The sequence below is a fragment of the Chionomys nivalis genome, chromosome 24, assembly GCF_950005125.1.
Source record: "Chionomys nivalis chromosome 24, mChiNiv1.1, whole genome shotgun sequence".
NCBI classification, from domain to species: Eukaryota; Metazoa; Chordata; class Mammalia; order Rodentia; family Cricetidae; genus Chionomys; species Chionomys nivalis.
Window position 1 is genome coordinate 1,131,520 of NC_080109.1, and position 27,292 is coordinate 1,158,811.

Consider the following 27,292-nt stretch of genomic DNA (forward strand, 5'->3'; position numbering starts at 1 on the left):
GGGGGATCTCCTCCCATCCCTTTCAAAGGACAGCTCTCCAGCTGAGCTTTCCGGCGTGACTGGGTGCACGGCCCCTTCCCGAAGGCAGCATTAATGGATAAGATGATATCTGCAGGGTCGGGTTTTATAGGCACAGGCAATGAGGAGGCAAGGCTTTGGGAGGGCATCCCGGGGCTCCACCAAGTCACTATTTAGTCCTTACCTGCTGGGAAGTCATGCAAAGCCACAGCATAGGGTGCACCGCTGTCGATGGGGTTCTGAGTGTGGCCTGAATCCTGGCGGGGAGGGGAACAGGGCAGTGAGCGGAGTGTGCAGGATAGAACGGGTTTCATATTCACTCTGAGACCATTGTGTGTTTGTTTTCTTGTCAGAGCCTTCCTAAGAGGACTGCATTAGGAGCGCCAGCTGTAAACCACACAGGTGAGGCAGGCAAGGCAATCATTGTCACCCCGAAAAAGAACGTGTCCTTGCCAGCGAGGGGGCAGAAATAACTTGCCGATCACTAAGCATTTCTTTTCAAGGATTTACTTATTTATGCATGTGGGTGTTATGCCTGCATGTATGTCTGTACACCATACAAGTGTGTGGCATCCACAGACACCAGAAGATGGCGTTGGATCCCCTGAAACTGGACGCACTCAGAAGTGAACCTGTGTCCTCTCCAAGAGTAGTAGTAGGGTCTCTTAACCACTGTCATCTCTCCAGACCCCTAAGCATTTTGATTTTAAAGGAACTAAAACAAAACAGAACTGTTTAACTTTAAAGGAAACAGAACAAAGTACCATAACACTTATCCTATTTCAAAGCTATCCTATCTGCCTCCCAATGGTACTCTCCCTCTTCAGCTGACCAATCTAAACCGTAAGGACAAAGCTTTCAAAGTCAAGCCCAGTCTGCTGGAAGAGAATGAACTTCTGTATTTATGTTCTTGCTTTTTTGCAGTGAAAGGAGCTAATGACTTTCCACAAAAGTATAATTCACAAGAGTAAAACCACTTCATTTATTACCACTTAGCTGAATACATTCTCTAGTTTGAAAGCAACGTTATCTACGATGCTTGGCCTTTCTATTTAATCTGAATGGCTTATTCAACAGCAGTTCTGAGTAAATTAGCAAAGAGAATTTAGTATTCTTTAGCTAGGTAAACAAGGGCTCGGATTAGCTGGAGGAGAGGGTAAGGTTGAAGAGAGACACTTTATGACTGACAAGCAGTTGCTTGGTTTTACTTTTCTGCTTCTGGTGCTGCTATGTGGACCACGTCGGCCTCAAACTTATAGAGATCCTCCTGCCTCTGCCTCCCTGGTGACGGGATTAAGGTAGACCTGGAACTCACTATGGAGACTAATTTCAAATTCAAGATGCTCCTGCGTCAATATCCTGAGTGCTGGAATTATAGGTGTGTGTCACCACATCTGGCTTCTTCGCATCTTTTTATGAAGAGACAGGCTTATCAACGACATCATTATCATTCCCATCATCAAATCCATTAAAAGATGTTGTTTACCTTCTTTGGTGGTGCTGGGGATTGAGCCCAGGGCCTTTCTCATGGGCAAGAAGTATTGCACCCTCAACCCTTGGGAGATGTTACTTAAAATTCTTCAACACCAGAAAATGTATGAACTGAATGAAGGTAGGGATTTTTGTGCTTTTTTTTTCTCTTTGACCTCTTAGGGACAGTTCATCTTTATCCCTCCTACATCCCCGGTGTGCTGGCTCGATCCCAGTACACTGTAAGGAACGGCTCACTCTTCCCACCTCGTAGCAACTTCGGTCAGATCTTTCTTGAATCCACCTGCGCTTTTAACCAAAATGTACCACAGAGGCAAACTATATTCTTCTTCTTCTCCCCCCTCCACTACCTACCCCCTGATAGAGGGCTTCCTCATGTAGCCCTGACTGTCTTGGAACTCACTCTGTAGACCAGGCTGGCCTCGAACTCACGGAGATCTGCCTGCCTCTGCCCCCCAAGTGCTGGGATTAAAGGTGTGTGCCACTACTGCCTGGCATGTGCATGTGCCCATGTGTATGTGTGTGCGTGTGTGTGTGTGAGTGAGTGATTTGTATTTGTTCCTGATTTACATCTGTAGGAAAAGGAATAGCTATTCAATAAACAGTATCAGATTGGATGGCTACTGACTTGGAAAAAGTGAAGTCAGAGATCTATCTTAAATATAACATGAACACGAACTTCCAAATGGACCTAAGGTCTAAACATACCCAAGTGAGAAGAGCTGAAAAGATAATTTGAGCCTTCAGTTAGTTTCCCTTTTCAAGCCTTTGGGGATGAGCAATGAGACTCATCAGATGGAATAGGCTAGCCAGGATTGGCCACAAGGGAGCAGTACTGTCCAGACGCTGTGACCAGGGTGCACGTAAGGTAGGTGAATCTAAGGGAGTTCAAAGACCTTTCTACACCATTGCTAAAGAAATGATGTAACAACAAGAATAGCTAATCCCATTGCTCATTTATGGTGCTCCAATCACTGTAATAAATACCTTTTGTGCATTAACATTGGCTCACTTAACTTGTTAAATGTCCGAGATATAATTCACACAAAATAAAATTTATCTATTTAGAATGTATGTGGATTTAGAGTATTCATAGGACTGTGCAACTACCATTGAAGTCTACGTTTAGATCATTTTTATTCCCCACATGTGAGGGCTAAAGCTATGTTTTAATTACTGTGCTTCAGAGATCTTTAAAACAAAAATGCCTCTGACCTGTAAGCCCTACTTACTCTAGGACAGATAATTTCCTGGGATGATAGGAGTTGTTGTTTATATAAGATACTAAGCCGCATGGTTTTGCTCCTGCAAACAAGCTTGGTTGTCCCAACCACACAGGATGTGCTTGATCACACATAAAGTGGGAGGGAGATAGGCAGGAAGTATGCCAGGATGTACGTATGCTTATCCCCAATCGGTCAAAGTCGGGAAGCATGTCCTTTGTGTGTTTTGACTTTATAAATCTCTGACTAAAGTAATTCACAGTCCTTCTCTGAGAATCCAGGGTGGTCTAGCCAGTATTTAATAAAGTTTGCTTCAGATTTGCCTTAAAAATTGTGGTAATGGTCTTTTCCCCGCCTGATGGGGATTAGCACCTACCCTTGGGCAGCTACTCCTCCATCCTACCCTCAGCCCTAAGCAAATGCCAACCTACTTTCTGTCCTTACAGTTGTACCTTTTCTGGGTTTCTATACAACATGTCAATTCCAAAAACAATTCTGTTGGGTATTACCACACTCACTTCACATATAAAAACCAAAGCAACAACCAAAACCTTTGGCACACTCTGTGGCCACCCAGGGTGGAGCCGGGGAACTGAAGCCACTACACACATGGTGGTAATCCTTCACTTTTTCTGTGACCAATCCTTTGGATTCAACCTTAATTGATAAATTTAATATCTCCTGTTTACCAAATTAGGGGAAAGTATAACACATTTTTGGACCTTTTTCACCATTTAAGGCGGTGCTGGGACAGGCACCCGCACATGCTTAGTTAACTGCTGTGCCAGGGAGGCAGCCATGCTTTATTAATTTAATATTATTAATGTATTTATTAATTTAATATTGTTAATTTATTAATTTAATATTATTAATGTATTTATTAATTAAATTAATTATTCATTTTCACCAACAGAGATAATGCAATGGCCCCCGGAGGACAGAGACCAAAAGGCAATGCTCAAGTGGGGAAACTTTGGACTGTCACAACTTTTAGTTTTTAAGCTTTAAAAATAGATATAAAAGGAAAGAATTCTGGCAGCGTGACTCCTGCCACCACCAGCGGCACTCTCTGAGAGAGGAAGGGCGGCGATGACAGATGGCTGATACTGGACCCAAACAGAGAAAACCGGGTAACAGAGTTTTTCCTGTGTGAACTAGTTAGATTTTTCACATGCCAGCTGCACTAGCTGAAGACAGACATCCTCTCCCTAAAATGAGAAATCTTAGTTTCTTAGGAAAAACTGGAAAGATAAACTGCCTTCCAAGAAGGAGGACTTAGACTAGACGATGAAATCTAGGATGAAGAACAAACCAAGTTCTCTATTTGAGTTGAATGGCTGATGTGTTTTTCTTATGTTACCTTGAGTCACGAACAGTGAAACCTTAACTGGTAAGTTAAACTCTCCTAAAACTGCAGCCAGAGATGGGGGAGAGGGTGGAGCTCAGAAGCAGGACAGCTGCTAGCGCCTCCCAGACCCTGAGCTCAGTCACCTGCTCCGCTAAACAAATCCCAGACCCTGAGCTCAGTCACCTGCTCCGCTAAACAAATCCTCTTCTTCAGTCAGGGCTCCACTAACTTGTTGTTAGTCCCTGTGACTTGAGATGCTGGATTATATTTCATTAATTAATGAATTTCAGAGAAACAAGGTTTATAGGTTTACATTAAGTGTCCCCTCCCCAGACAGTTTCCCTTGTTACTAATGCTGGCTTCGATCTGTGCAATAGCGGATGATCTTGGACTTCTGACCCCTCCGCTTCCACCTCCCGTGTCCTGGATTACACACACCACATGCTAGTAAAAGCCTACATTTTAAAGGACTCTTTTTTTTTTTTATGTCAGATTTAGCGTTTACCGGGTTCTTTTTTTTTTTTTTTTTTTTTTTTTTTTTTTTGGTTTTTTTCGAGACAGGGTTTCTCTGTGGTTTTGGAGCCTCTCCTGGAACTAGCTCTTGTAGACCAGGCTGGTCTCGAACTCACAGAGATTCGCCTGCCTCTGCCTCCCGAGTGCTGGGATTAAAGGCGTGCGCCACCACCGCCCAGCTTTACCGGGTTCCTTTTAAAAATAACTGAGTCATTCTGCCAGAGAACAACGTCTGGTTTGGTAAACAAGTTCGTGCTATTTAAAGGAGCGAGCCACTTTCTCGGGTGAAAAATCCGCGAGAGTCCGAGCTCCCACAACACGAAGAGGGCAGAACACCCAGTAGTCTGTGCGAACGCCATTAGGGTCATTTACTCCAAAACTGGAGCAAACTGCTACTGTTATTTCCACCCTGGTTAAAATAATGCTGCTAATGAGAGAAACCTGTGTGGGGGGGAAGGGGTCTAATTAATAGCTCTACGACGGTGCCGCCGTGTGTGACGCCTCACGTACGTCAGGTCTGCTTCTTGGACGCTCCTCAAGGGGGGTGACAATTCTCATCTGGGATGGGTGAACTCTGCCCGTGCCTTCTCCCCGTTGGCATTCCAAGTAATTATTTTCTGCCTGCTTCAGGATCACAAGCACGTCCCCGCGCTGCAAGACACAACGCCACTCTCTGAAGCAATTATTATTTAATAAAACATTATTACTTTCCCACATTTTAATCTTCGGAGCCTAAAGCATTTAATAACGCGTAATAGCAGGAACAGAGGGCAGGGATTTTTTTTTTTTTTTTTTTTTAAATCAGCCAGTAGAGAAAGGGCTTTACTTTACCTTACAAGAGAGGTCGGTGGGGTTCTGGGAGACAATGTCTTCATTGGCAATTCCATGAGGCACAGACAGCTTAAATGTAAACAGCGAGAGAATTATTCGCGATCCCAAACCCTCACCTGCTGCTAATCACTTAGGACTTGGCAAGCACACCTAACGGGCAGCTTTTTCAGAGGGTGAGCAGGCTTCATGGCCTGGATCCAGTGAGGTCATCATTTCTCCTGGAAACTGAAGTCCTGAGAGGGTGGAGTTGAGCCCACAAGATCACAAGGGGTGAACGTGGCCTCAAGTTCTCTCTGGGTCACCCGAGAGCAAACACAGAGAACAAGGAGGTGGCCACGGAAAGCTGGGTTCAGTAATGTCACCTCCCCCACATGGCCACAGCATCCAGGGCTCCCAAGGCACACAGAATCCTAGTTGTAATTTAATGATAGTGTAGCCACGGGGGACAGGAAGTGGATTTAAGGGTGTATTTTATGAGACACTTCACTTAAATAGACCACCATTTCGGTGTATTGATTTCTTTGAATTCCTTAAATGTTTTGACATTATGCAGCTATGTAAAGAACCCCAAGTGAAACCTGGTCTCCTTTGAGTAAACAATCTTGGTATAGAAAGACCAAAGCAAATAGAGGTCTTACCACTAACACTGTTCATGGTATGGTAAAATGGTAGATGTCAATTGTTCTGTGTTCAAATCCTGGTTTTACTGCTATCTGGCTTAAATCTCTATCTTGGTCTCCTTTCCCTTCTGTATAAGGGGGATGATAATAGTCTCTAATCTACAAGATTAGTTTTGAATAGAACCTAGTGAACAATCAGTTCTCCATACATACCCATTACTATTTTACTTTATTTATTACGTAGTTTATCCCAAAGACTAGCCCTTGGGTTTGGGTTGTTAAAGTTTCATTAGTTTATACTTCATCTTAACTGAGAGAGAAGCAATGGGTTTCATCAGTTTGAAAGACTGTAAATATATTTATTATCTCTTTTTATCTATCTATTCTTTTCTCAAAATCTGAATTAGCTTAAAGTAAAACATTTTCTGGCTCGATGGAAGCTTGGAGCAGGAATAACATTACTAACCTCTGTAAAACACAGCACCACCATACAATTATATTTAAAATGCACATAATCCTCCTCCCACTTACAAGTAAATGTTCAACTTTTTCTGATTGACCTGACCACACAGAAAGCAAATCAACTCTATCATTTGTGGGAAACACAAGCAAGAGTCATCTGATGAAAAAAAAAAAAACCTAAAGAGAGCAAAATTAATCCTCAACTATCTCAATTACTGATAAGAACTTTTAACTGGTAGCTATTAAATGGGCCATGATAATTATGCTTACAAAATGGGAAAAAAAAACTGTAAGAAAGTCCATTGATCTTAATAAAAATTTAATTTCTACTTCGTTTAAATGCTCCTAATTTAGTGGGCAAAGCAGCTGTGAAGTACAAACTATGGCAGCAGATGGACCCTGGCACCATCACCTCCTCCCACGGGGGGCCCTGCCATCAATGGCTTAGACCCCTATATGCCTGCTTTCCCTTCCTGGTGTTTCTCCTAATATTGACAGCCCATCTGGAAAACCCAGGGCTTTGTTGTTGTTGTTGGATTGTTTTTAAGGATTTATTTGTTTATGCATATGAGTATTTTGCTTACATTTATGTCTGTGAACCATGTGTGTCCTGAACTGGAGTTATGGGTGGTTGTGAATTGCTATATAGGTGCTGGGAATCAAACTGGGGTCTTCTGCAAGAACAAGTGCCCTGAACCTTGGACCAGGCTGGCCTCACACAGGTCCACCCGCCTCTGACTCCCGAGTGCTGGGATTAAAGGCATGCAGCGCTACCGCCTGGCTAGAGTAATCCCTTAAGCACCAACATTTTGAAATTCCATCTTACCATGTATTTCCTGTAGAGAGGGTGTCCTGGTTTGGGACGAGGGGGTAGCACCGGGTCTTGGCTTTTAAAGACCTGACTCTTGGCTCTTGAGAGTCCTGAGGCCAAATGACTTTGCTTTTTCTGGAGATCCATGTCAGAGGAGGACCGATTAAAAGGCAAATTTTTACTTGATGATTTGGTTGCGGAAAGTTTAGGGGGGGGTGGTCTCTCAGGGGCCCCTTTGGGAGGAGGCTTCCAAACTGGCATGACTTTTCCATGGACAGGTCTGAAAGACAAGGGAGTCATGAGTCAGCATTTCGATCTGATCTAGGTTTTTCTCCACCCTTTCTTACACACACACACACACACACACACACACACACACACGCACGCACACATACATACACACACTCACGCACACAACACACACACATGCATGCACACATACATACACACACGCACGCACACATACATACACACACACTCACGCACACACACGCACACACACATACACACATATGCACACACACATACATACACACATGCATGCACACGCACACATACATACACACACGCGCACACGCACACACAGAGCCTGGCACAGATGTGAAAAGCTTTTCTGCTGCTAGGATACAATTTCCTGAAACCTGCAGGGCATGCTATTTTTGAGCAAATGACTATTGCATTAAACATGAAATTGGAGGAAACGCCATGATGTTCCAGCTTCCTCTTATCTTGCACTAGAGATTCATTAGTTCAAGACAAACAAGCATTTTCTGTCACCCGTTCTCTTAAGGCCCCAAACTGCTCCTAAACACACTGACTATTTCAGGAAGCTAAGGACTTTCTACTACAGTCTGAGACAAAAGCTTTTACATATGACGATATCAGGTATGTGTGCTCGGGTCCTCTGTGTAATTAGAAAGGGAAATCAAAACCCCCTAATGTTCACAGTATAGGCGTTACTATTAAAACTCTTAATTTAGATTAGCTGAAAGTAAGCTCTGAAAATGGAATGGGACAGCAACTACCTTGAAAACCTTTTTCCTAATCTCTAAATGGAAGTAAATTTCAACACACCAACGCCTTCTGAAAGCGTAATGGCCTCTGGTTCGTATGCCTCTAGAGCTGGGGGTTAGGGCACTTCTGAGTTCCCCTCGGTGATGCTGAGAAACACGCCTGCCCCTTCTAACTGAGCAGACTCCAGCAGCGGAACTATTTTAGTCTGGAGAGTTGTCTTGTTTATTTGGAAAGAGTATCAGAAACTCATATTTGTGCTCTGTAGGGCTTTGGACCTCGTTGAAAGAAGAAAAGATGAGTGAGCCCCATGACCTGCTGTCGCAAGCAGACTGTGGGCTGGCGACCTGGGCGGACTCATGAACTCTTCAAGGCAAGATCAAAGGCTCACAGCCCTGCATCTGGGCAATAGAGGACAAGAGCCAATTCTCCAAGGCATTCAATGCCTCCAACTGTCTCACATTTTACCTACCTTGGTGGCAACCTGGGGGGTCCTTGTACCAAGCCTCCCGATTCACTGATTTGCTCCGGTTCCTATAAATGTCACAGAAGGCCTTTTTAGTTAAGACTGACCTAGAACAAGAGTTTGCAAGAGGAACTGGGGTCAACTTTTTGGGTGAGTCTCTAAGTAGAAAAGCTGTGAAGTTATGGAATATGGCTGAAAAGGACTTGATATTATACATATACATACATCATACACATGTCATTTTATTAATTTGTTTATTTTTGCAACAGGGTCTCATTTGGGTAGCTTCAAAGCAAGCAGTGGGTTTTGAGGACATAAAAGCCAAACCAAACCAAACCAAAAAACCTGAGTGGCGTAAAAGGAAGACATTGTGAGGAGAGAGAAGGGCTAGGAGAAGGCGATTTTACCAACAGACAGCTTGTATGGGCTGACAAGGGCTTTGTGGGGAAGAGCAAAGAGGAGAGCCGGAAAAACTCAAGACAGCTCTAACTGGACTCTGCAGCCTAGTGACAGAAAGAGGGTCTGGTAGAGGGGGACGAACAGAGAGATTTCCCCAGTGGAGGGGCTCGGCCGTTCTTTCTCAAAGGTTTTCAGAACACTTTTTAAAAAAAATCTGTATGGGTGCTTTGCCTGCATGCATCATGCATGTCTGTGCATCATGTGTGTGCTTGGTACCAACAGAGGCCAGAAGAGGGCACTGGACAGCTGTGAGCTGCCCTGTGGGGCTGGGAACTGAACCCAGGTCCTCTGGAAGAGCAGCAATGCTCTTAACTACTGAGCCATCTCGCCAGCTCTCAACACGTTTTTGAGGACTGGGAAATCATTCTTCTGTTGAATGAGAAATGAAAAGATCTCAAGTCCCAAACAGGGCTTTTTTGTTCTTTTCTTTTGGAAAAGTCCTAACTAAGTTGTTCTTTTCTTTTCTTTTCTTTTCTTTTCTTTTCTTTTCTTTTCTTTTCTTTTCCTTTCTTTCTTTTTTGGAAAATTGAAAGAATTCACTCCAAGACCAACTTTCTCTTTTCTACTTTTTAAGACCCCAACACACACCCATGAAATGCTGCCTCTAAGACTGTAGGGGGAAGTGTCCAGCCCTTTAAAATTACATTGCATTAACAATTATTTAGTTATTGCTTAGGAATCTCTGGGCAAATTCAAATTGTTTCATCCATGTAACAAATGAGTTAAAACTTCTTTCCCCAATTTTTAAATTCATGCTATTTATAACGCTTCCTTAAATACCAAGTGATTAATCGCCAATAACTATGATAATTTAAACATGCTCCGATGTTTTAAAAATCTCATTTTTTAAAAAACAAATTAAGCTTGCCCTTAAAACTTGGCTTCACTAATGAGTTCAGTTAATGTAGTGAAGCAAGCCACCAGCTCATAAACCCTGCAATATTCCAGAATATAACCCATGCCGTATAAACACACGGCTGCCTGTAATTCTTCCTGACAATCTCGCCATGATAAAACCATGTCTTTCCTTGGCCACCTTTAAAATTCAAGCAAACAAAGGTTAGCAGGGAAGGAGAATTTTTTTTTATTGATTTTTCTCAAAATTTAGTTGTGGGAGGTGGCCTAATACTGAGGGGAAATTTAAGCAAAAACACTAAGGTGTAACTTTGATAAAGAAAGGTATCTACCATACGGTGTACAACAACTATTAGCTGCAGTCCCGTGGGCTGAGGTTTTTTTCTTTTCTCATTTGTTTTCGGCAAAGCTGGACCACAACTGAGCTACATCCCAACCCAGCGATGGTGTGCCTGTGGAAAATTTAAAATATTTTTTGATCTCCCATTTTTGACAGACTTTGAGTTGAACATGAAAGGCACATCCTGGAAGGCAATGAAGTGTGCGACCCCCTCCGACACAGAGAAGAGGTGGCCCTGCTGCTGGCTGCAGTTGTCTTCGTATTTGCTCAACCTGGGTTGGTGCCCAGGCTGCCAACAGTCCTCTGGATTATTGATTAGAGGCGTCCCCCTCCTGAGCATTCCGTACAAACTGTGAAGACTTTCTGTACCTTTTGAGTTCTGCCTAGTTCTGAGATCCTGGGACTCTGGTGTCTGAGAGGCTGGCTTAGGTCCAGGCAGAGACGGTTCTCTGCTTGTAGCATCTCTATAACACCATCTTTTCACACTTGAATCATGCTTTAATTCTAGAAAAATTCCTTTTTTCCCCTTTCTTTTCAAGACGGGATCTTACTGTGTAGCTTGTCCCAGAACGGAACTCACAATTCTTCTTAGTCTCCAAGTGCTAGGGTAACAGATGAGTGTCAGCATGCTCAGAGCTTCCCAGGTTTCTGTGGCATTTTAAAAAAGTAGATGTTTCTCCTTCTCTTAAGACCACATGTGTATCACACGTGTGTTGGGATTGTGGAGCAACGGGCCTAGGTATGTTTTGCAGGAGCTGACACGCCTTCTTAGAGCGGAGTTTAGAACAGCATGCCTCTGGCACACACACTTCTGTGTGGCATGGCTGGATTCTAACAGGAATCATGCAGGTTTCCCGAGTGCTGTAGAGCTTGTAGTTTCTTTAGGAGATGCTTTGGGACAGGCGAGAGTGCACATAGCTCCAGTGGCTCCCCATGGGACACTAGAGACCATCATTCAAGTAATGGAAGTGAGATGTGGCAACCGTAGCCACTAGATCTGATGAAGAGTTCCCTAGCTTTCTGGTTGGGAGAAGAGCAGATGGGTTTTGTCCAGTGGCCAGCTTTTGTAAAAGGGGAAGTTAGTTAGTAAAGACTGTCTACCTTCCTGGTCTGTAACACTGACACTATTTTTGTTTTGTTTTCAAGATAGCGTTTCTCTGTGTAGCCCTGGCTGTCCTGGAGCTCCAGCTAAAGACCAGATTGACTTCAGATTTAGAGATCTGCTGACCCACTTCCTGAGTGCTGGGATTAAAGGTATGTGCCACCACAGGCTGAGATATTGACTCTTTCTTTCTTTCTTTCTTTCTTTCCTTTAACATTTATTTATTATGTATACAATATTCTGTCTGTATGCCTACAGGCCAGAAGAGGGCACCAGACCCCATTACAGATGGTTGTGAGCCACCATATGGTTGCTGGGAATTGAACTCAGCACCTTTGGAAGAGCAGCCAGTGCTCTTAACTGCTGAGCCATCTCTCCAGCCCAACATTGACACTTTCTAGAGGTCTTCACATCTAGTCCTTATGACCCCTGGTCTAAATAAACTTAGTAAACAAAACTTTCAGGCACGTATTTGACCTCACTCTGTAGAAATCTGCTCTTGTGAATTTAGAATCTGTTTTAGAGTGCCCTTTTCTTCAGGCTCAGTGTGTCTATATCGTGGTCTACTGTATGGAGGAGCTTGCAGGTGGCTCCAGTTCCCTCTGGGACAGATGCAGGAAGGACTTCCGTTATGTTCACGTGAGGCAGAGATGTAGGCGTGAACACAGGCGCTCTCTGGGTGGTGTCGTTTATCCTAACTTGTCTACTTTTAACTTAGATGTGTGTTTGCAAGCTCTGTCCTTCACAGACCCCATTTCTCCGGTTGCTGAACAGTGCACCTGCTCATCATCCTTTCCGTTCTGTCCAGGAGCCTTTGGAGAGAGGAAGCCTGAGGTCTTTGCAAGCAACTACTCCTTCATAGACATTTGGGTCACAGTATGGCGGGGGCCCTACTATCTGCTTTTGGGTTTCCATGGCCCGGTTTTAATAAAAATTTATTAACAAGCACTTTGAAGATACAAATGATCACTAAATTTTAATTCATTCTACAGAAAAATCTCATTAACTTGGTATTGGCTAATTTAATTTAATGTCTTTTTCGAAAGGAATTTCTCTTCACTAGAAGATTGGATGGGTTTGCTTGTATGACGATCACAGCTAATGCACAGGGCAAAACTATTATAAAAATTGAACTGAATTGGTTTAAAGACTTTAAGAATCGATTTCTCTTGAAACAAGCCATAAAGATTACCCATCAGAAGGAAATTTTTAAAAATGCACAAGGGAATAATATTAAGGTCCTAGGTATGTTAACAAATGTATACCAAAGCATTATATTTTAATTTATTTTTTTCTTAAATTTCAGAATAAAAATTCTTAGGGTAGTTATCTTAAATTATTATCATTATTATTTTTTAATAAAAATAGATTTAGTGTTTTAAAAAATCTGACAACTTGACCAAATCTATTTCTACAAATATTAAATTTTTTTGAAGTTTTAACAACCTCTTCATTATTATTATAGTATCATATAAAAGACAATGCCATTGTATTGGTACAGGAGAAATTAGTTTATAATGAAGTACAATGAGTGAACGCAATCTTTCTATAGGGATCTGTAAAATACTGACTATAACATAAAGTAAGTACATAAAGTTTAGCAATTGGGTTCTAATACAATACTTCTAAAAATATAACCAACGATAAAATAATTTCAACAGCAACTGAAGCTATAACTGGTCCAGAACTCTGCCGTAAACCTAACAACCCCCCAGGATCACTTACTAGGTGTCTAGTCCTGTCTGTGTTGCCGAGCTTTCCAGACGCCGTACTGTAAGTATTTCCAACAGGCTTTTCGGCAGGGAGAGGAGGTGGGCATTGTGGCTCCTCATGTAAACCTAGGGAAGAAACAGAAGACAGATGTCACCAGCAATAGCTGGCCCAGGAGTCCGTCCAATGACTTGACCGTAGCTGGGCTCCTTAGGGACAGTGAAGTAAGGAGAAAGAGTCCTCAGCGGCCCTCAGAAAACTGGTGAATGAGCTGATGTTACAATGCAATGTTACATGTTACAATAGGGGGATAGCATTGCTAAGAATGATGTGTCAGCCATTAACTCAGTCATTCCAATCATCCTGTCTGGTCAACAAGTAGTCAGTGACCTATATGTGGCAATTTAGATTTTAAATCTTTCTTAAAGTGAAACAAAGTGTCTATTCTTTAGTTGTGCTAGGCACATTTACAGCACCCAGTAACCACTGGGGCATAGAGGCTACCATGGTGGCCACACAGATATAACATTACCAGAGGGCTTCATACTAGACAACATGCTACCCATTTTATATAAGCTGAAATTAAGAAAACCGTGAGTTACTTAATCTATTAATGTCGGTAATTGTCAGGTTTGTCCATCGGAACCCAAAGCCTGTGCTCATTCTAGTAAGACAGAGTCCTTAATAGGTGGAGTACGCAACCCTCCCCACCTACAAATAACTAAATGCTCCTGATAATTTAGGTTAATGGCCACAATTAGCCTCGATCCAGAAACAATACCTTTATATCCAAACTACACTCTTAGCTCAGTAATATTCCCAACTTATTTTAGAGAAAGAAAATAGAGATGATTAGATTTAATTATTGCCTGATAATTAAAATCTGTGTGCAGAAATACCTCACGAAGGGTATTTAGCCAGAGGCTAAAGCCACCTTTTACACTGTCTGGTATAGCCAGGAAAAGTATATGGGAATTCTCATTTGTTCAAATTTCCAGCCCCAACAAAAACCTCTAACAAGAGGATAATCTGTCAGGTCCCTGCTTTATCCACAGAGAGGGAAACAGTCTCAAAAGGAGAAAAATGTCCAAGCTAGTTACTAGGAAAATAATGATTTAAGATGGGCAAGTGTTTAAAAATTGTGCCGATGGTTCAGTGATCTCCCAGAGGACCCAGGTTCGATTCTGGGCACCCACCCACGTGGCAGCTCACAGTCATCTCTCACTCTGGTGCTAGGGGACCTGACATCTTGTTCTGGTTTCCTCAAGTACTGTAAGCACACAGTACACAGACACACATGCCGGCAAAATGTCCATTAAAAAACAAACTCACAATGTTAAAAATAGTACTAATAGAATTCTGGGGCATTGATTTTTGCTGGAACTAACTCTTTGGAAGCTATTTTGGCAAATCAATTCTCTAACACCCAGCAGGGAAGATTCACCTTTTTGATAGTTTCTGGGGTTTTGTTTGGAAAATAATTTAAGATGGTTCCTTGGCTTACCCTTTCATGATTTCAGCGTTATTAACCCAATTTAGGAGATATAAACAGAGGGCCCGACACGGTTCACCCTTAGGGATGCCTGCTTTTCTGGGCTGTTAGCTGGCGCTCAGAACTTGGACTGTAAAATGGGACCATCTCCCCTCTCCTTTTTTTTCTGAGGTAGGGTTTCTCTGTGTAACAATGCTTGATGTTCTGAAACTCGCTTTGTAGACCAGGCTGGCCTCTAATTTGCAGAGATCCACTTCCCGAGTGCTTGGCTTCAAGACCAGGGCCACCATGGCCTGATGCAGGACCAACCGTCTTTAGAACTAACAAACCACAAGACTGGCTGACGTGAACACTTCCTTTCCTTCCAGACAGCTGGAATTCCTGAATCCGTCAGTTCCTAACGGTGGCTACATAACTAGCCTCAGTTAAAAGAGTGTGCAAGGCAGCGCAGGAAGCTGCCCTATTTAACACTATTTTGTGTGTTGTCTTAACTCGTTGTAGGGAGCCAGGAGGAAGCCCTGTGTGGTGTGAAGATTCTTGGAAGCTTATCTCCGGTTTCTGTCACACCGTACCCCATTTGCCTTTCCCCTGGGTGGATTCTGTCTCGTTTACTTTTGCAGTAAAAAGTTATAACCCTGAATACTGAGTCCTGTGAGGAGGCCTAATGATTCATTGAGTTGGGGTGGTCTTGGGGGCATTGGAGACTAGAATAGAGTTCAGTGTAAACCATGAGAACAAACAAACAAGCAAACAAACAAACACAAAAGGGTCAACTCAAAACCCACATGAGTTCCTATAATATTCGTGATCTTCATATTTTACTACGCCCGTTAAATTCATAATATAAGGTAACAACAAGCAGGCGAATAACCCAATGAGCTATGGTTTTGCTCCCTTCTGACTGTATCACACCATCAAAGGCGATTACACCACCATTTCCTTAATCAACACAACGGTATAACCTTCAAAGAAGCACGACTTGCTGGAATTTCAGAGCCTTGACTCCACCTTCAGAGTGCAAGGATCACAGGTGTGCACCCTCTCTTCTGGTTTTATAGACTTCCAGGAAAACTGAACCCAGGGCTTCCAGTGTGCTAATCAAGCATTCTACCAAAAGAGTCACAACCCCAACCCTAAACATCAAATTTCTTTCTGAAGTACTATCACAACTGACACAAAACTTCATTTACTGTGTGATTTTAAAAAAATCAACTAAGGAAGCACACACACACAAAATCTAGCGTTAAACCAATCTCAAGATATTTATTTTGTAATTTAGTCATCCTAAGAAGCACAATTGTCGTAATTTTCTAAAGCTTTTGGGTATAGTTCTTTGCATAATTCACACACTGCCATATGAAGATTGAGCTGACTGGAAAAATATACCCATGATAGACATATAGAATTTCATTTGCTATTAGTTTCATTGCTTCTACCCCCATCTTTACCAGAGGCACTGATGATACGGAATGCTGTGATTGTTCTCAGAGCTACAGTCTCCTATTCTCTTTGTCTAAAATCAACCTTAGAGAAAAAAACAGATTACAAACTGACAGTGAGAATTCTCCAAAGAACTGGGAGAGAACGCCTTGCTCCGGGATGTCTGGGACCATGAGTGACAAACAGCAGGTTATATATAATGTCAAAAGCAGACATTGATAAATTAATCCAGATTTCCCCTCAGTTCTTGGAGGAGTAAGTTAGAGAGACAGAGAAGAGCTTACATTTTTCTGGTTTGGCTGGGATTCGAATGACAGTAGGCTTCCTGGTGGGCGCTGGTGCGGAGGCTCTTTCTTTTGTCGGTTCTGTTTTTGTGGGGAGCTGAAAGGGATCTAATGAAAAACATAGTTTATTTTTGCATGTTTTAGTTAACACGGACTCAAACAAAAAAGCCTCATTCATAATTTAAGAGTCATATTTTTCATGCCCCAGGGAAAACTATTCATGGATAAACAAAATCTCAGTTTGCAGAGACAAAAACAAAGTTGGAGCTCATAAAAGGAAATAATTTAGTACCCTGTAAATAATTCATATGGCTTTTCTTCCTCTCTGATGAGAGAGATCCAGGACAATCCTGAATTATGTAGAAGCTAGCTTTCAGGGGAGTGCAATCATTTCATAAATGTCTGCCTGCAAATGAGGGGTAACTGCAACAAGCAGTCTTTCTAGACAGCAACACCCCCGGGGTCCCAGAAGGGCTCTTCCCCTCCCGTCCCTGTGCTCACCAGTGGCCTTCTTCTCCTCCGCGTGTGACCTGACGCCAGGAAGAGGCCCAGCTGTGTTAGATTTAACTTAGTGAGGGCATACTTCCATAATGTGGAAGTAATAAGGGCCTCTTATTCCAGAAATAAAACATCATCCTTCAAATGTTTAACTTTGGGGCATAGATATATGATTTAACATTTCTCCATCTTCATTAATTTATTTTAAGTGAATCAGATATGCCTAGGGTATTTTAAATCAAAACACAACTATAAACCCATTTTTTAAATGGGAAGAAATGAACTTGAATGTAAATGCTCTTTTCATTATTTTAGAAATATGTCTAGAAAAATGTTTGTATGTGGGTCTGGAGCGATGGTTCAGCAGCTAAGAGTACTTGCTGCTCTTGCAGAGGACCCAAGTTCAGTCCCCAGCACCCACACCAGGCCTGTAACTCCAGTTCTAGGGAATCCACTGCGTCTTCTGGTCTCCATGGGAACCAGGCACACGTGTGGTGCATAAATATGCATGGGTGTACCTCCCCCCAATAAATCTTTAAAAACCGTTTGTAGGTGTGGGGTATGCATAGGTGTGTGCGTATGTGTGTTTGCTGGTTCACACGCATGTGCACATGTGTACAGAGGCCTGAAGAGGATGCCAGGTGTCCTTCTCTGTCTTTCTTGTCCCTTTGAGGCAGCCTATTTAACTGAACCTGAAGCTTGCTGCTTTGTGGTTGGGCTGACTGGCCAGTGAGCGCCACTTGGAGCTGGGGTTGCAGATGCGCCCCCCCATACTTGGACTTTATGTGGATGCTGGGGATCCAAATTCAGGCCATCATGTTCGTGCAAGCACTCATACCCGCTCATACCCACCATCTCCCTAGCTCCTATAAAAGTTTTTGAAAGACCGGAAACCCAAGGTTTGGGAGATAGGTTGGTTGGTAAAAGGTTTGTCATGCAAACATGAGGACCTGGTTCAACCCCTAGAATCCATATAAAAAGCTTGGTACACTGAGGAAGCAGAGGCAAGAGGATCCCTGGGGTTGGCCCCTGCAAGCCAGCACAGTAGAAAAGGGGAGTGCCAGGTTCAGTGAGAGGCTCCGCTTAGAAAAAAGGGAGAGCAACAGATGAAGGAAGTCGATGTCAGCCTCTGGGCTCTGCATGCACACAGGTGTGTGTACCCACACAGACAGACACGCACAACATGCAGACATACATAACACAAACACACACAGACACACACACATACAACATACAAACATATATACACAGACACACACAGAACACACAGACACAGATAAACACATAGACACATACACAGGCATACACACACACACACACCATCATAAAAATAATTTAAAAAAGATGGGAGACCTGAAAATAAATAGAACAGCAAAAATAAAATAAAATGACACGATCTATAGCATCTCCCCTTTCTCTTCGTCACTTCTTCCCTGGCCACTGCTCTATGCTGCTTCCTTGGTCTTCTGGAACCTAGAACTACCAGCCTTCCCTACCCTCTACAAGCTGCAGAAACTTGGCCATGCCTTCCAACATCCTCAACCCTTACCTCAAACCTCAGCTACAGACCATTTTTCAAAATCTCCCAGGCCTCTGTTTTCTCTCTCTCTTTCCTCTCTTTCTCTCTCTCCTTCTCCTTCTTAATAAATTTTTATTTATTTATTATGTACACGATGTTCTGTCTGCATGTATGCTTGCATGCCAGAAGAGGGCACCAGATCTGTTGTGAGCCATCACATGGTTGCTGGGAATTGAACTCAGGACCCCTGGAAGAACAGCCAGTGCTCTTAACCTCTGAGCCATCCCTTCAGCCCAGGCCTCTGTTTTCTAATTACAAAAGGATCAAAGAGTTAAGAAAAGGATCAGGCTGATAATGTTCTGTGTAATCAACCCTTCGTGTGGTATTTCTGCTATAGCTGATGTTTCTGGCATTTCTAATCTGTTGGTTATCGGTATAGTTTTTGACAAGCGATGATCGCTGGGTGAGTTTGGAGGGAGAAAATGTTGACTGTGAAATGCCTGAAATTGGAGTCCGGGCCAATATACTACCTACCTGTAGGTGTTCACAATCCAGAGTAGGTGGGTGTGTGTACAGCAAGAGCACAGGGTGGGTGGTGGACAGAGAAAGGGGGTCAATAGGTGCTGTGGAGAGGCAGGCACAGGAAGACCCAAATCCAGCTTGCTGGAGAGGCCAGCTCCAGGAAACCCTGCCTCCAATCCCACACTCTGCAGAGGGCAGATCTCAACAATCCTGTCAAAGGGCCAGCCACATTGTCCTAGGATGAAGGCTGGAAACATGAGAAACTATGCTATAGTTCATATGCAAAGAACTCTCAGCCTCCTTGCTGTGCACGCGGTCTCTCTTCTGAGCTGCGCTTAAGTAACTGGCTTGGCCACATGTTATTATTCTGCTATGTGTGCCTTGGTGAACACCAGTGTCCCATCATTGCAGACCGGCAGGAATGGTGTGATGGGTTCCAGCTGTGCTTTTGAGTCACGCGGTCACTGGCATGTTGTGCTGGGCTGGGCTCCATCCGACAGACCACAACCAGAGATGACCAATCAAAGAAGGGGGAGGACCAAAGGCCTGGCTTTTATCTCGATGATGGTGGAACCCAGGGCCCTATGCAAACCAGGCAAGCTCCCTCCAAATGAGGCACACCCCCAATGGCTGAAGCTTACTTTTTTCTCCTGAATGTGGGCAACATACAAAGCAAGCGTGGCATGTCCCTTTGTGTTTGGGTGCTGCAGGCACAGCTTGGAAGGAGGCCACATCACTGGTATCTGTTCAAAGATCCCAAGTTTGTGACCTTTGGTCTTGGGCCTTAGTTTTACAAATTTACTTCAGAAATGAAAACACTGGAAGTAAATTTTATGGGAGTAGATATTAGAGGATTGTTTTTAAAAGAAATGAAACGAAAACAAAATACAGGGAAACAACCTGAATATCAACTGGGGAATCCTGAGTTAACTTCAAAATACTTTCATTTTATGATTGAAGAAAAAATTGATGGCAAACATTTAAAAAAATATACTGTAAGAAAGAGCTTTTTTTTTAAAAAAAAAAAAAAGAAAGAAAGAAAGAAAGAAAGAAAGAAAGAAAGAAAGAAAAATTAATTACTTTTCTCCCCAATGGTTTGGAAGCAGTTTTGAAGGTGGAGATATTAGGTATAAGGAAACAATAGGTTGAATTAGACTATTAATCTGAAGAGATGTTGTCAATAAATCTTAATGCTTTGTAGCCAGGCATGGTGGTGTATGCGCCTCTAATCCCAGCACTCAGGAGGCAGAGGCAGGTGGATCTCTGAATTCAAGGCCAGCCTGGTCTACAGAGCTAGATCCAGGACAGCCAGGGCTACACAGAGAAACCCTCGCTCAAAACAAAAAAACAAAACAAAACAACAGAACTAAAATCTCATTGTTTTTCTAAGGTAATAATAATACTAACAAACAATAAGAAACCATAGCTCTCAGCTACTGCTCCAGCACCAGGCTGCCTGACTGCTGCATGTTCCCTGCTATGACGGTCTATGATAGAACTATCTTTGTACTCTGTAAATACGTATTGCTCTCATTGGTTAATAATCAGAGATGACTGGCCTATAGCTGGGCAGGAAGAGATGGGGTGGGAGAGCCAGGTTAGGAGGACGCTGGGAAGAAGGGCAGAGTCTGGGGAGTCTCAAGGAGATGCAGAGAGAAGCAAGATAAACATGCTGTGCTGAAAGAAGGTATGGCCATGTAGCAGAGGGTAGATAAGAAATATGGGTTAATTTAATTTGTAAGAGCTAGTTAGAAACACGCCTAAGCTATCAGCCAAGCATTTATAATTAGTACATCTGTGTGTAATTATTTGGGGAGCAGTTGGTGGAACAGAGCTGACTGGCGGTCTAGATGGAAAACTCTACCTACAACGGTCATGAACCCTAACCCTCCAAAACCATAAGACCCAAATAAACTCTTTCTTCTACACGTTGCCTTGGTCATAGTGTTTGGTCACAGCGATAGAACAGTAACAGACACACGGGCATGTATTATCTCCAGTTCTTTAGAACAAATTCTTAATCTGGAGCCCATGAATGGTCAGGACATGCTGAATGTTGCACCTCAAACTGTTTGTGCACGAGCTAATAGACGCCTTTGGAAAGGAGATAAAAGAGTCACAGTCAGCTTCAGGTTCTCAGGATCCTGTGACCTACCAGAGGTTAACAACCTCGTGGCGATAACTCTATCAGAGGCTGCTCAGGCATCCCAAGACAAATGTACCGTCCAATGGCATCTTTTCTGTGTTTTCACTTGCCGTGTTCATTCTGTCTTCCTTCCAGTCCCTCATATCAACACCAATTATTCTAAACGTGTCGCCAAACAAGCCGACCCTTCTCATCCATGCCTGGCCTTCATAGAGACACTGACAATAAAGTTGTCTTCTGGCCATTACCTGTCTGTAATAATATGCTTGTCACTGCAATTAGTTCCCCATCTCTGGCTTGCTTTTCTGTCATTTCTCTCCCTGGAGTTTTATTAAAAGCAGAGTTTGGCTGCTAAACTATTATTCTGGTCTGTATAATGGAGTTGACAGTGGAAATATTCTACCTTTTTATTTTTATTTTTGACAACTGGGTATGATTTGTAAGGGTGTGAAGTGGAATCGCTAATACTTCTTGGCTTTATTACATTAACCTGGAAGGCATTCTACCTAAGAAATGAATCCAATATTAAATTGTCTGTTTTATGAGTTTTCCTTTAATAATTTTTCTAATCTTTACAATGTTTCCATAGTGTCAGGTATTTTTTGATCTCTATTTCCTGCGATTAATATGGAAACTTCATTTTATGAATACTTTTATTAGTTTTCCATTATATTTGAGGGAAGACAAAGAGAAGCAAAGACATATTTCTGAGTTTTCTTCTGTGTTCCTCCCCCAGTTTCTGGCTGATGCCTGGACCAATTAGGCAAGGGTTCAGAGAGGCCACAAACCTTCACTTATAATGACAATGCCACCGAAATAACAGCAAAGCCTCACAGAATCCCCAGTCAAAAACCAAACGAAAAATTCATCAGTACCGAGGGGCTGAGGTGACCCCGAAGACCTCCGGAGGGGAACAAGTATGGGGGCCACAAGGCCAGTGTGCACTCTGGAACAATCCCTCAGGCAGCCATAGTTCAGACGGCGATGAAAAGCTTGAGCGAGCTTGGTTTAGAAGAAAGCCGCCGTGATCTTGGCACAAAGGCTGGAAGTGGGGCAGCAGACAGGGGTTGAAGTAGGAGGCCGCTCTGAGGATGGGCCACAAGGTAAGGTCAGCAGGTGACAGCGGCTTAACAGATGTGAGAGCAGAAAGGAATCATTACATCCAGGCTACAGTTGTGGCAGGGCTCTCCTACACAACCACGTAAGCCCCGGTAACATCCTCCATGATAGGGCATTTTTTTTTCTTCGAGACAGGGTTTCTCTGTAGCTTTGGTGCCTGTATGGAACTAGCTCTTGTAGAACAGGTTGGCCTTGAACTCACAGAGATCCACCTGTCTCTGCCTCCTGAGTGTTGGGATTAAAGGCGTGTGCCACCCTTGCCTGGCAAGGGGTATTACTATGGTATTTTATGTATGAGGAAACAGAGGTCCTTTGAGGGTAAGAGAAATGCTAAAAGTCACACAGCAACCATGTGAGAGCCTGCTCTACTCCAAGTCCAAATAGTTAAATACTCTGTGACGCAGTGAGAAGACTCAGGGATGGCTTCTGTCTCTCTAGGGAAGGCTGTTCGTGTGAGGCTGTCACCAGGGGAGGTGAGAAATAGAGGGGGTAGGTTTACAAGAGAAAACAGTGGATTACCTATGACTTCATAGTCAAGAGCAATGGTTAGAGTCAGGTGAGGCATGCAAATTATATGTTTTGCCAAAAGACGGCCCTCATAATTAAATGTTGTGCAATGAAGTGGTAGAAATCAAGGTGCTGAGGCATGGAACTATAGCCTCACCGTTCAGCTTCCTGTCTGAAGATGTCTGTCTTAATGATACAAAAGAAATTCCAGCGTTTTAACCAGGTTTCCATTCCACAGTACCTAGTAGGTGCTAGAAAGGCAACGTATGTTTGGTTTGCATTGTTTCTCCATCTCTGTCCTTCTCTGATCCTTGTAACATCCAAAGGTTTGGATAAGAAAACAATATTGGCAACCACATTAAAAAGGTCTCCGCGGTTTTGCTTGGCTGAGGGAGTCCTCAAAATGTTGGGTAGCAAACGTCGTGTGAAAAATAAACAAGGCAGAAAAAAGATCGCTGGGGATGCAGATCAGTTGGCAGTATGATGAATGAAGCCTCGGGTTTGACCCCCAGTCGTACACAAATCGCAATGGACACACACACACGCACATGCACACACACCACACTCACGCACACGTACACACACACGCACACACACACATGCATGCACATGCACACACTCACGAGCCTTGGCTGGGAAAACAGTTTTATGACAAGAGGCACTGAAAGTCTCTCGGTCTGTTTACTTTATCTGCAAAGTGAGGCCAATGATGCCCTGCTGTTTCTGTATTAAATCAAATTATGTTTGAGTTGTATGCATTAAATAAGAATAGTATTCATCGCTGTGTTAGGACCATCAGAACACTCAATACGGCCTAATGTTTGCCCTCTGCTTTTTGATGTACATGAGGCATGTCTTTTTGCTTTATTTGCCAAAGCCAGTTGTATGCATTAAATATTTAACAAATATGTCCGCTATCATGTACATGCTATACAAGGTTTTTTTGTTTGTTTGAGATAAGTCTCAGGTGTAGCCCAGGTTGTCCTTGAACTTGTGACCTTCCTAACTTAGTCTCCCGAGTGCTGTGCTGATATCTAGTTATCCTGTTGGCCAGACTTTGGCTTTCAAATAGTATGTTCTATACCATTCTGAGGCATGCTTAATATTTATAAGATAACAGTTAAACTCTGGAAAATACTATTAAGTTTATATCCCCACAAATTTCATCCAAATAAGCAAACAATAGTAAAGGGAATTTTATCAGTGATCTGCGGATCAACTTAGCTTGACAGATGGAAGATAAGCTTTACTTCACGGAGATAGAAGCTTTGCTATCCGAACAGCGTGAGGAAAGAAAACATTCTCTTGGCCTTCGGGAAATTTAATTATCCTGATCTTGGCTGCTGCTGACAATTGTTGAGTTTTATTTACAGAAATTTGCATTGTCAAGACGCACTGTAAGGGCACGAGAAAGGCTCTGGAGCGGGTGCTGGCAATCACTCTTGCAGGATCCTTCCTCGGGCAGGCCTTTTGGCTCTCAGCGAGGACCCTTGTGGGGTCACCACCTGAGTCTCCCTCCGTGAGAAACTTCCATCTCATTCTCCTACTGCTAAGTCCCCAGATGTGTTCAATGTAAACTGCTTATAAGGGAAGTCGGTCCCACAACAAATTGATCCCCAGCCCCGGTCTGCTCACCTCTGGCCCATATACTAAAAATCCGTGTGTTCTAGCATCTCTCCATCACTCCCACCTCCTACCTCAGGTTCTCCTTTCCCTCTGTGTCCTGAAGTACTCACTCCATGCCTCTTATTTCTGTTATATTATCTTGGAACACACACCACCCCGGCCCCCATGCATGTGTTAAGTACCGAAAACCAAAACAGTGACACGCACTGTAGACACCACTGATGAGTTCGGGTTGCCCTCTACGCCAGGGTTTAACTCACCTAGAACCATCTCAGAACCGAGGTGTTCTTCGGCGGGGCTCCCTGAGGTGGGCAAAACATCATCGTCGAAGCTGATGAGGTCAATGTCCCCCAGGGCCTTGCTCTGCGGAGCTGGGACTGGAGGGTTGGCTGGAGGCCCTTCTCCCGGTGACCTGAACGCTTTGGCTTGGGATGCTACTGAGAGGCGGGGAGGAACCGAAACCAGTTTTGGTGGAGCCGAAGGGTAAGCTGGGACATCTGGGGAGGCCGATTTCTTCGGCAGCAAAGGCCGGGGAGCAGGAGTTGGAATTTTCTTCCCCACATCAGGGTGCTCGGCCATGGGCTTTCCTCCCAGAATCTCATGGTTCACACTGCGCGTAAGGCCAGGAGTTGGTTTCTTTGGCAATTCAGGTTTGGTTACTGGGATGCCCCCGGCTTCTTGTGGCGATGAGGATGGGGTGAGCCCTTCTCTGGAAGCCACCTTCAGCCTGTTTCCCGTCCAAGAGTCCCACTGTCCAGAAACCCTGTTAGCAGCAGGCTTGGGCGCCACCGAGGGTTTCCCCGAGGAAACAGCAGGTTTCGGGGGAACCGTGCGAGGGATAATCTCTGGTTTCTTGGGCAGTTCCGAGATGTCTGTATTTGCCTGACCCTCAAAGGTTTTGATCCTGGAAACAATATTTTGGCTTTGTTCTGTGTTCATCATGTTCATCACGGCCTGACTATCTAAGCCGCAGGTGCCATCCAGCAGCCAGCCTTCTCTTGGGCCCGCAGGGCTTCTCTGGATCCCTTTCTCTTCGCTGTTACTATCTCTAGCTACTGGTCTGAGGTTGCTCTTTGATCTTGGTCTTGGCACTGGACATCTTGTAGCACTGGGGTTTTCAGGACAATTTTGCTCTTCAGAAACATCAAAGACTATTAAAGGCGCCACACTTGGTGGGGGATTACCAGCTGGGGCTGCCAGAGAAGCCTGAAGAGGCTTGAGAGGCGCCTGTAGGGCTGACAGGACCAAAGGAACAAAGCAAAGTTACCATGCTATCATTTGAAAGCAAAAAAAAGAAAAAAAGAAAAAAGAAAAAGAGAAAGACAGACAGAAAGAAAAAGTCATTGCAAAACCATTTACAGGACTATATAACTTGTATTTGTTTATATAACACAATCATTGTGTAAATTAAAGCACCATTAGATTCCTAGTTCTCATCAGACATCACAGGAACCATTTCTATCTGGTTGTCAAAATCCCAACAACTTCAATGCTTTTCTTCCCAAGGCAAGTCACTCTCCCCTCTCTCCCTAATAAAAGACCCTGAAGAAGCCCAGAGAACAGTCTCCCTCAGCATCTTACACTTAGCTCAACTTGCTAAATGTAAACTCTTTCTCCTTGGGAATAGAGGGAACCCACAGTAATGTGAGTTAAACAGGCTATTTTTTGAGATATGGGCCAGAGACTGGGGTTGCAGTGCTCGGGAAAGATCAATTATAGCAATTGCTGTATATCCAAATTAAGAAAGCATACAGTGGTCATGGAGCCTAGGAAGCAGGGCTCAATAGATTATGTATGACTTGTAACTTATTTTAAAGCCTGGAGGCCGGCTGATTAGGTAAGACAAATTACTTGCATTACTTTGAGGCAGATCACTGTCTATTTCTTCCGGAAAGTCGGTCTGAGTTGCAGAAGTAATAGTTCTCCTTGGCGTGGCAGCGGCATTATTGTTATTGGTAGTGTTAACCTGAACTTGGTTGATTTCTTTTATCACTTGCTCATAGGAGGGCGGGAGCTGGAAAGCAAAGAATGAAAATTGCCTGCATCTATGGGCAACAGGCAAGGTGCTTCAAGTCTCATTGTCAAAACCTTTGAGTTTAATTTGAAAAAGAAAACGCAAAGCGGTGTCTACGAACCTCAGCAGGAACCAAGTCATTGGGTCTCCAAGGGCCTGCTACGGGGGTGGAGGGAAATCCCAGTCCCGGTGGTGGAGCTCCTGGGAACCACGAGGCCGGCCTCAGTGGCTCTGCTGCCACAATGGTGATCTCTGGGCGCCTGGAAGATGGAGCCCCAGTGAGGTTCTCAATAGGAAACAAGCTACCATCATCAGAGACTGAGGGTGGCAATCACTTTCCATAAAAAGGCATCCAAATCTATTAGAGGTCTCAGAATGGTCTTTCTGGTCCTGGTGGCTGCATAGTATAGCCAGACAGGCTTCAAGAGAGTGATGACCACAATCCTCCAAGAATCTAATTAGGTCTAGTGCATTTAGCCTTGCTTTGGTTGATAGTGGACAGGGCTAATTCGGGCTTTTCAGTTTGATTCCACAGCTCTGCTGTTGGCTAGCAGAACAAATGTGTGGCACACAGTAGAAGAACAAATTGGCAGTGAACTTGTTTGGGTTCCTGTGATGATAAAGTATATACAGAGTGCAAACTCCCATGTGATGAATACCATTGTCTCACGCTATCTCTGCCTCAACTCGAAGTTACCTTTAAATGTTTTAAATTCACATGTTTACCTTGAGAACATGGCGTTATAAACACACCTCTAGTCAATTCTGTACATGACTTGATGATTTATCTGGAATATTTGTGTTGTGGTGACTCAGGAGAACCTTCCTTTACTACTCTTCGTCTATAGTTTTGTTTGTTTGCTTT

General features: G+C 43.5%; 1 protein-coding gene across 9 annotated transcripts in view; it reads right to left on the bottom strand.

The window, feature by feature from the left end:
• Sh3d19 (SH3 domain containing 19) overlaps positions 1 to 27,292 on the bottom strand; it is a 146,905-nt gene that overhangs the window by 13,438 nt on the left and 106,175 nt on the right. For 5 of the 9 annotated variants that reach the window (XM_057757070.1, XM_057757067.1, XM_057757072.1 and 2 more), the window contains 10 exons: positions 26,549 to 26,687; positions 26,265 to 26,427; positions 24,674 to 25,648; positions 16,477 to 16,584; positions 13,276 to 13,388; positions 8,801 to 8,862; positions 7,333 to 7,597; positions 5,425 to 5,493; positions 5,104 to 5,244; positions 203 to 275 (listed from right to left, as the gene is read on the bottom strand). In XM_057757070.1, coding sequence (XP_057613053.1) covers positions 203 to 275; positions 5,104 to 5,244; positions 5,425 to 5,493; positions 7,333 to 7,597; positions 8,801 to 8,862; positions 13,276 to 13,388; positions 16,477 to 16,584; positions 24,674 to 25,648; positions 26,265 to 26,427; positions 26,549 to 26,687 — 2,108 coding nt within the window. The remainder of the gene's footprint in view (positions 1 to 202; positions 276 to 5,103; positions 5,245 to 5,424; positions 5,494 to 7,332; positions 7,598 to 8,800; positions 8,863 to 13,275; positions 13,389 to 16,476; positions 16,585 to 24,673; positions 25,649 to 26,264; positions 26,428 to 26,548; positions 26,688 to 27,292) is intronic. The other 4 variants (XM_057757071.1, XM_057757068.1, XM_057757076.1 and 1 more) reach the window with 1 other exon arrangement.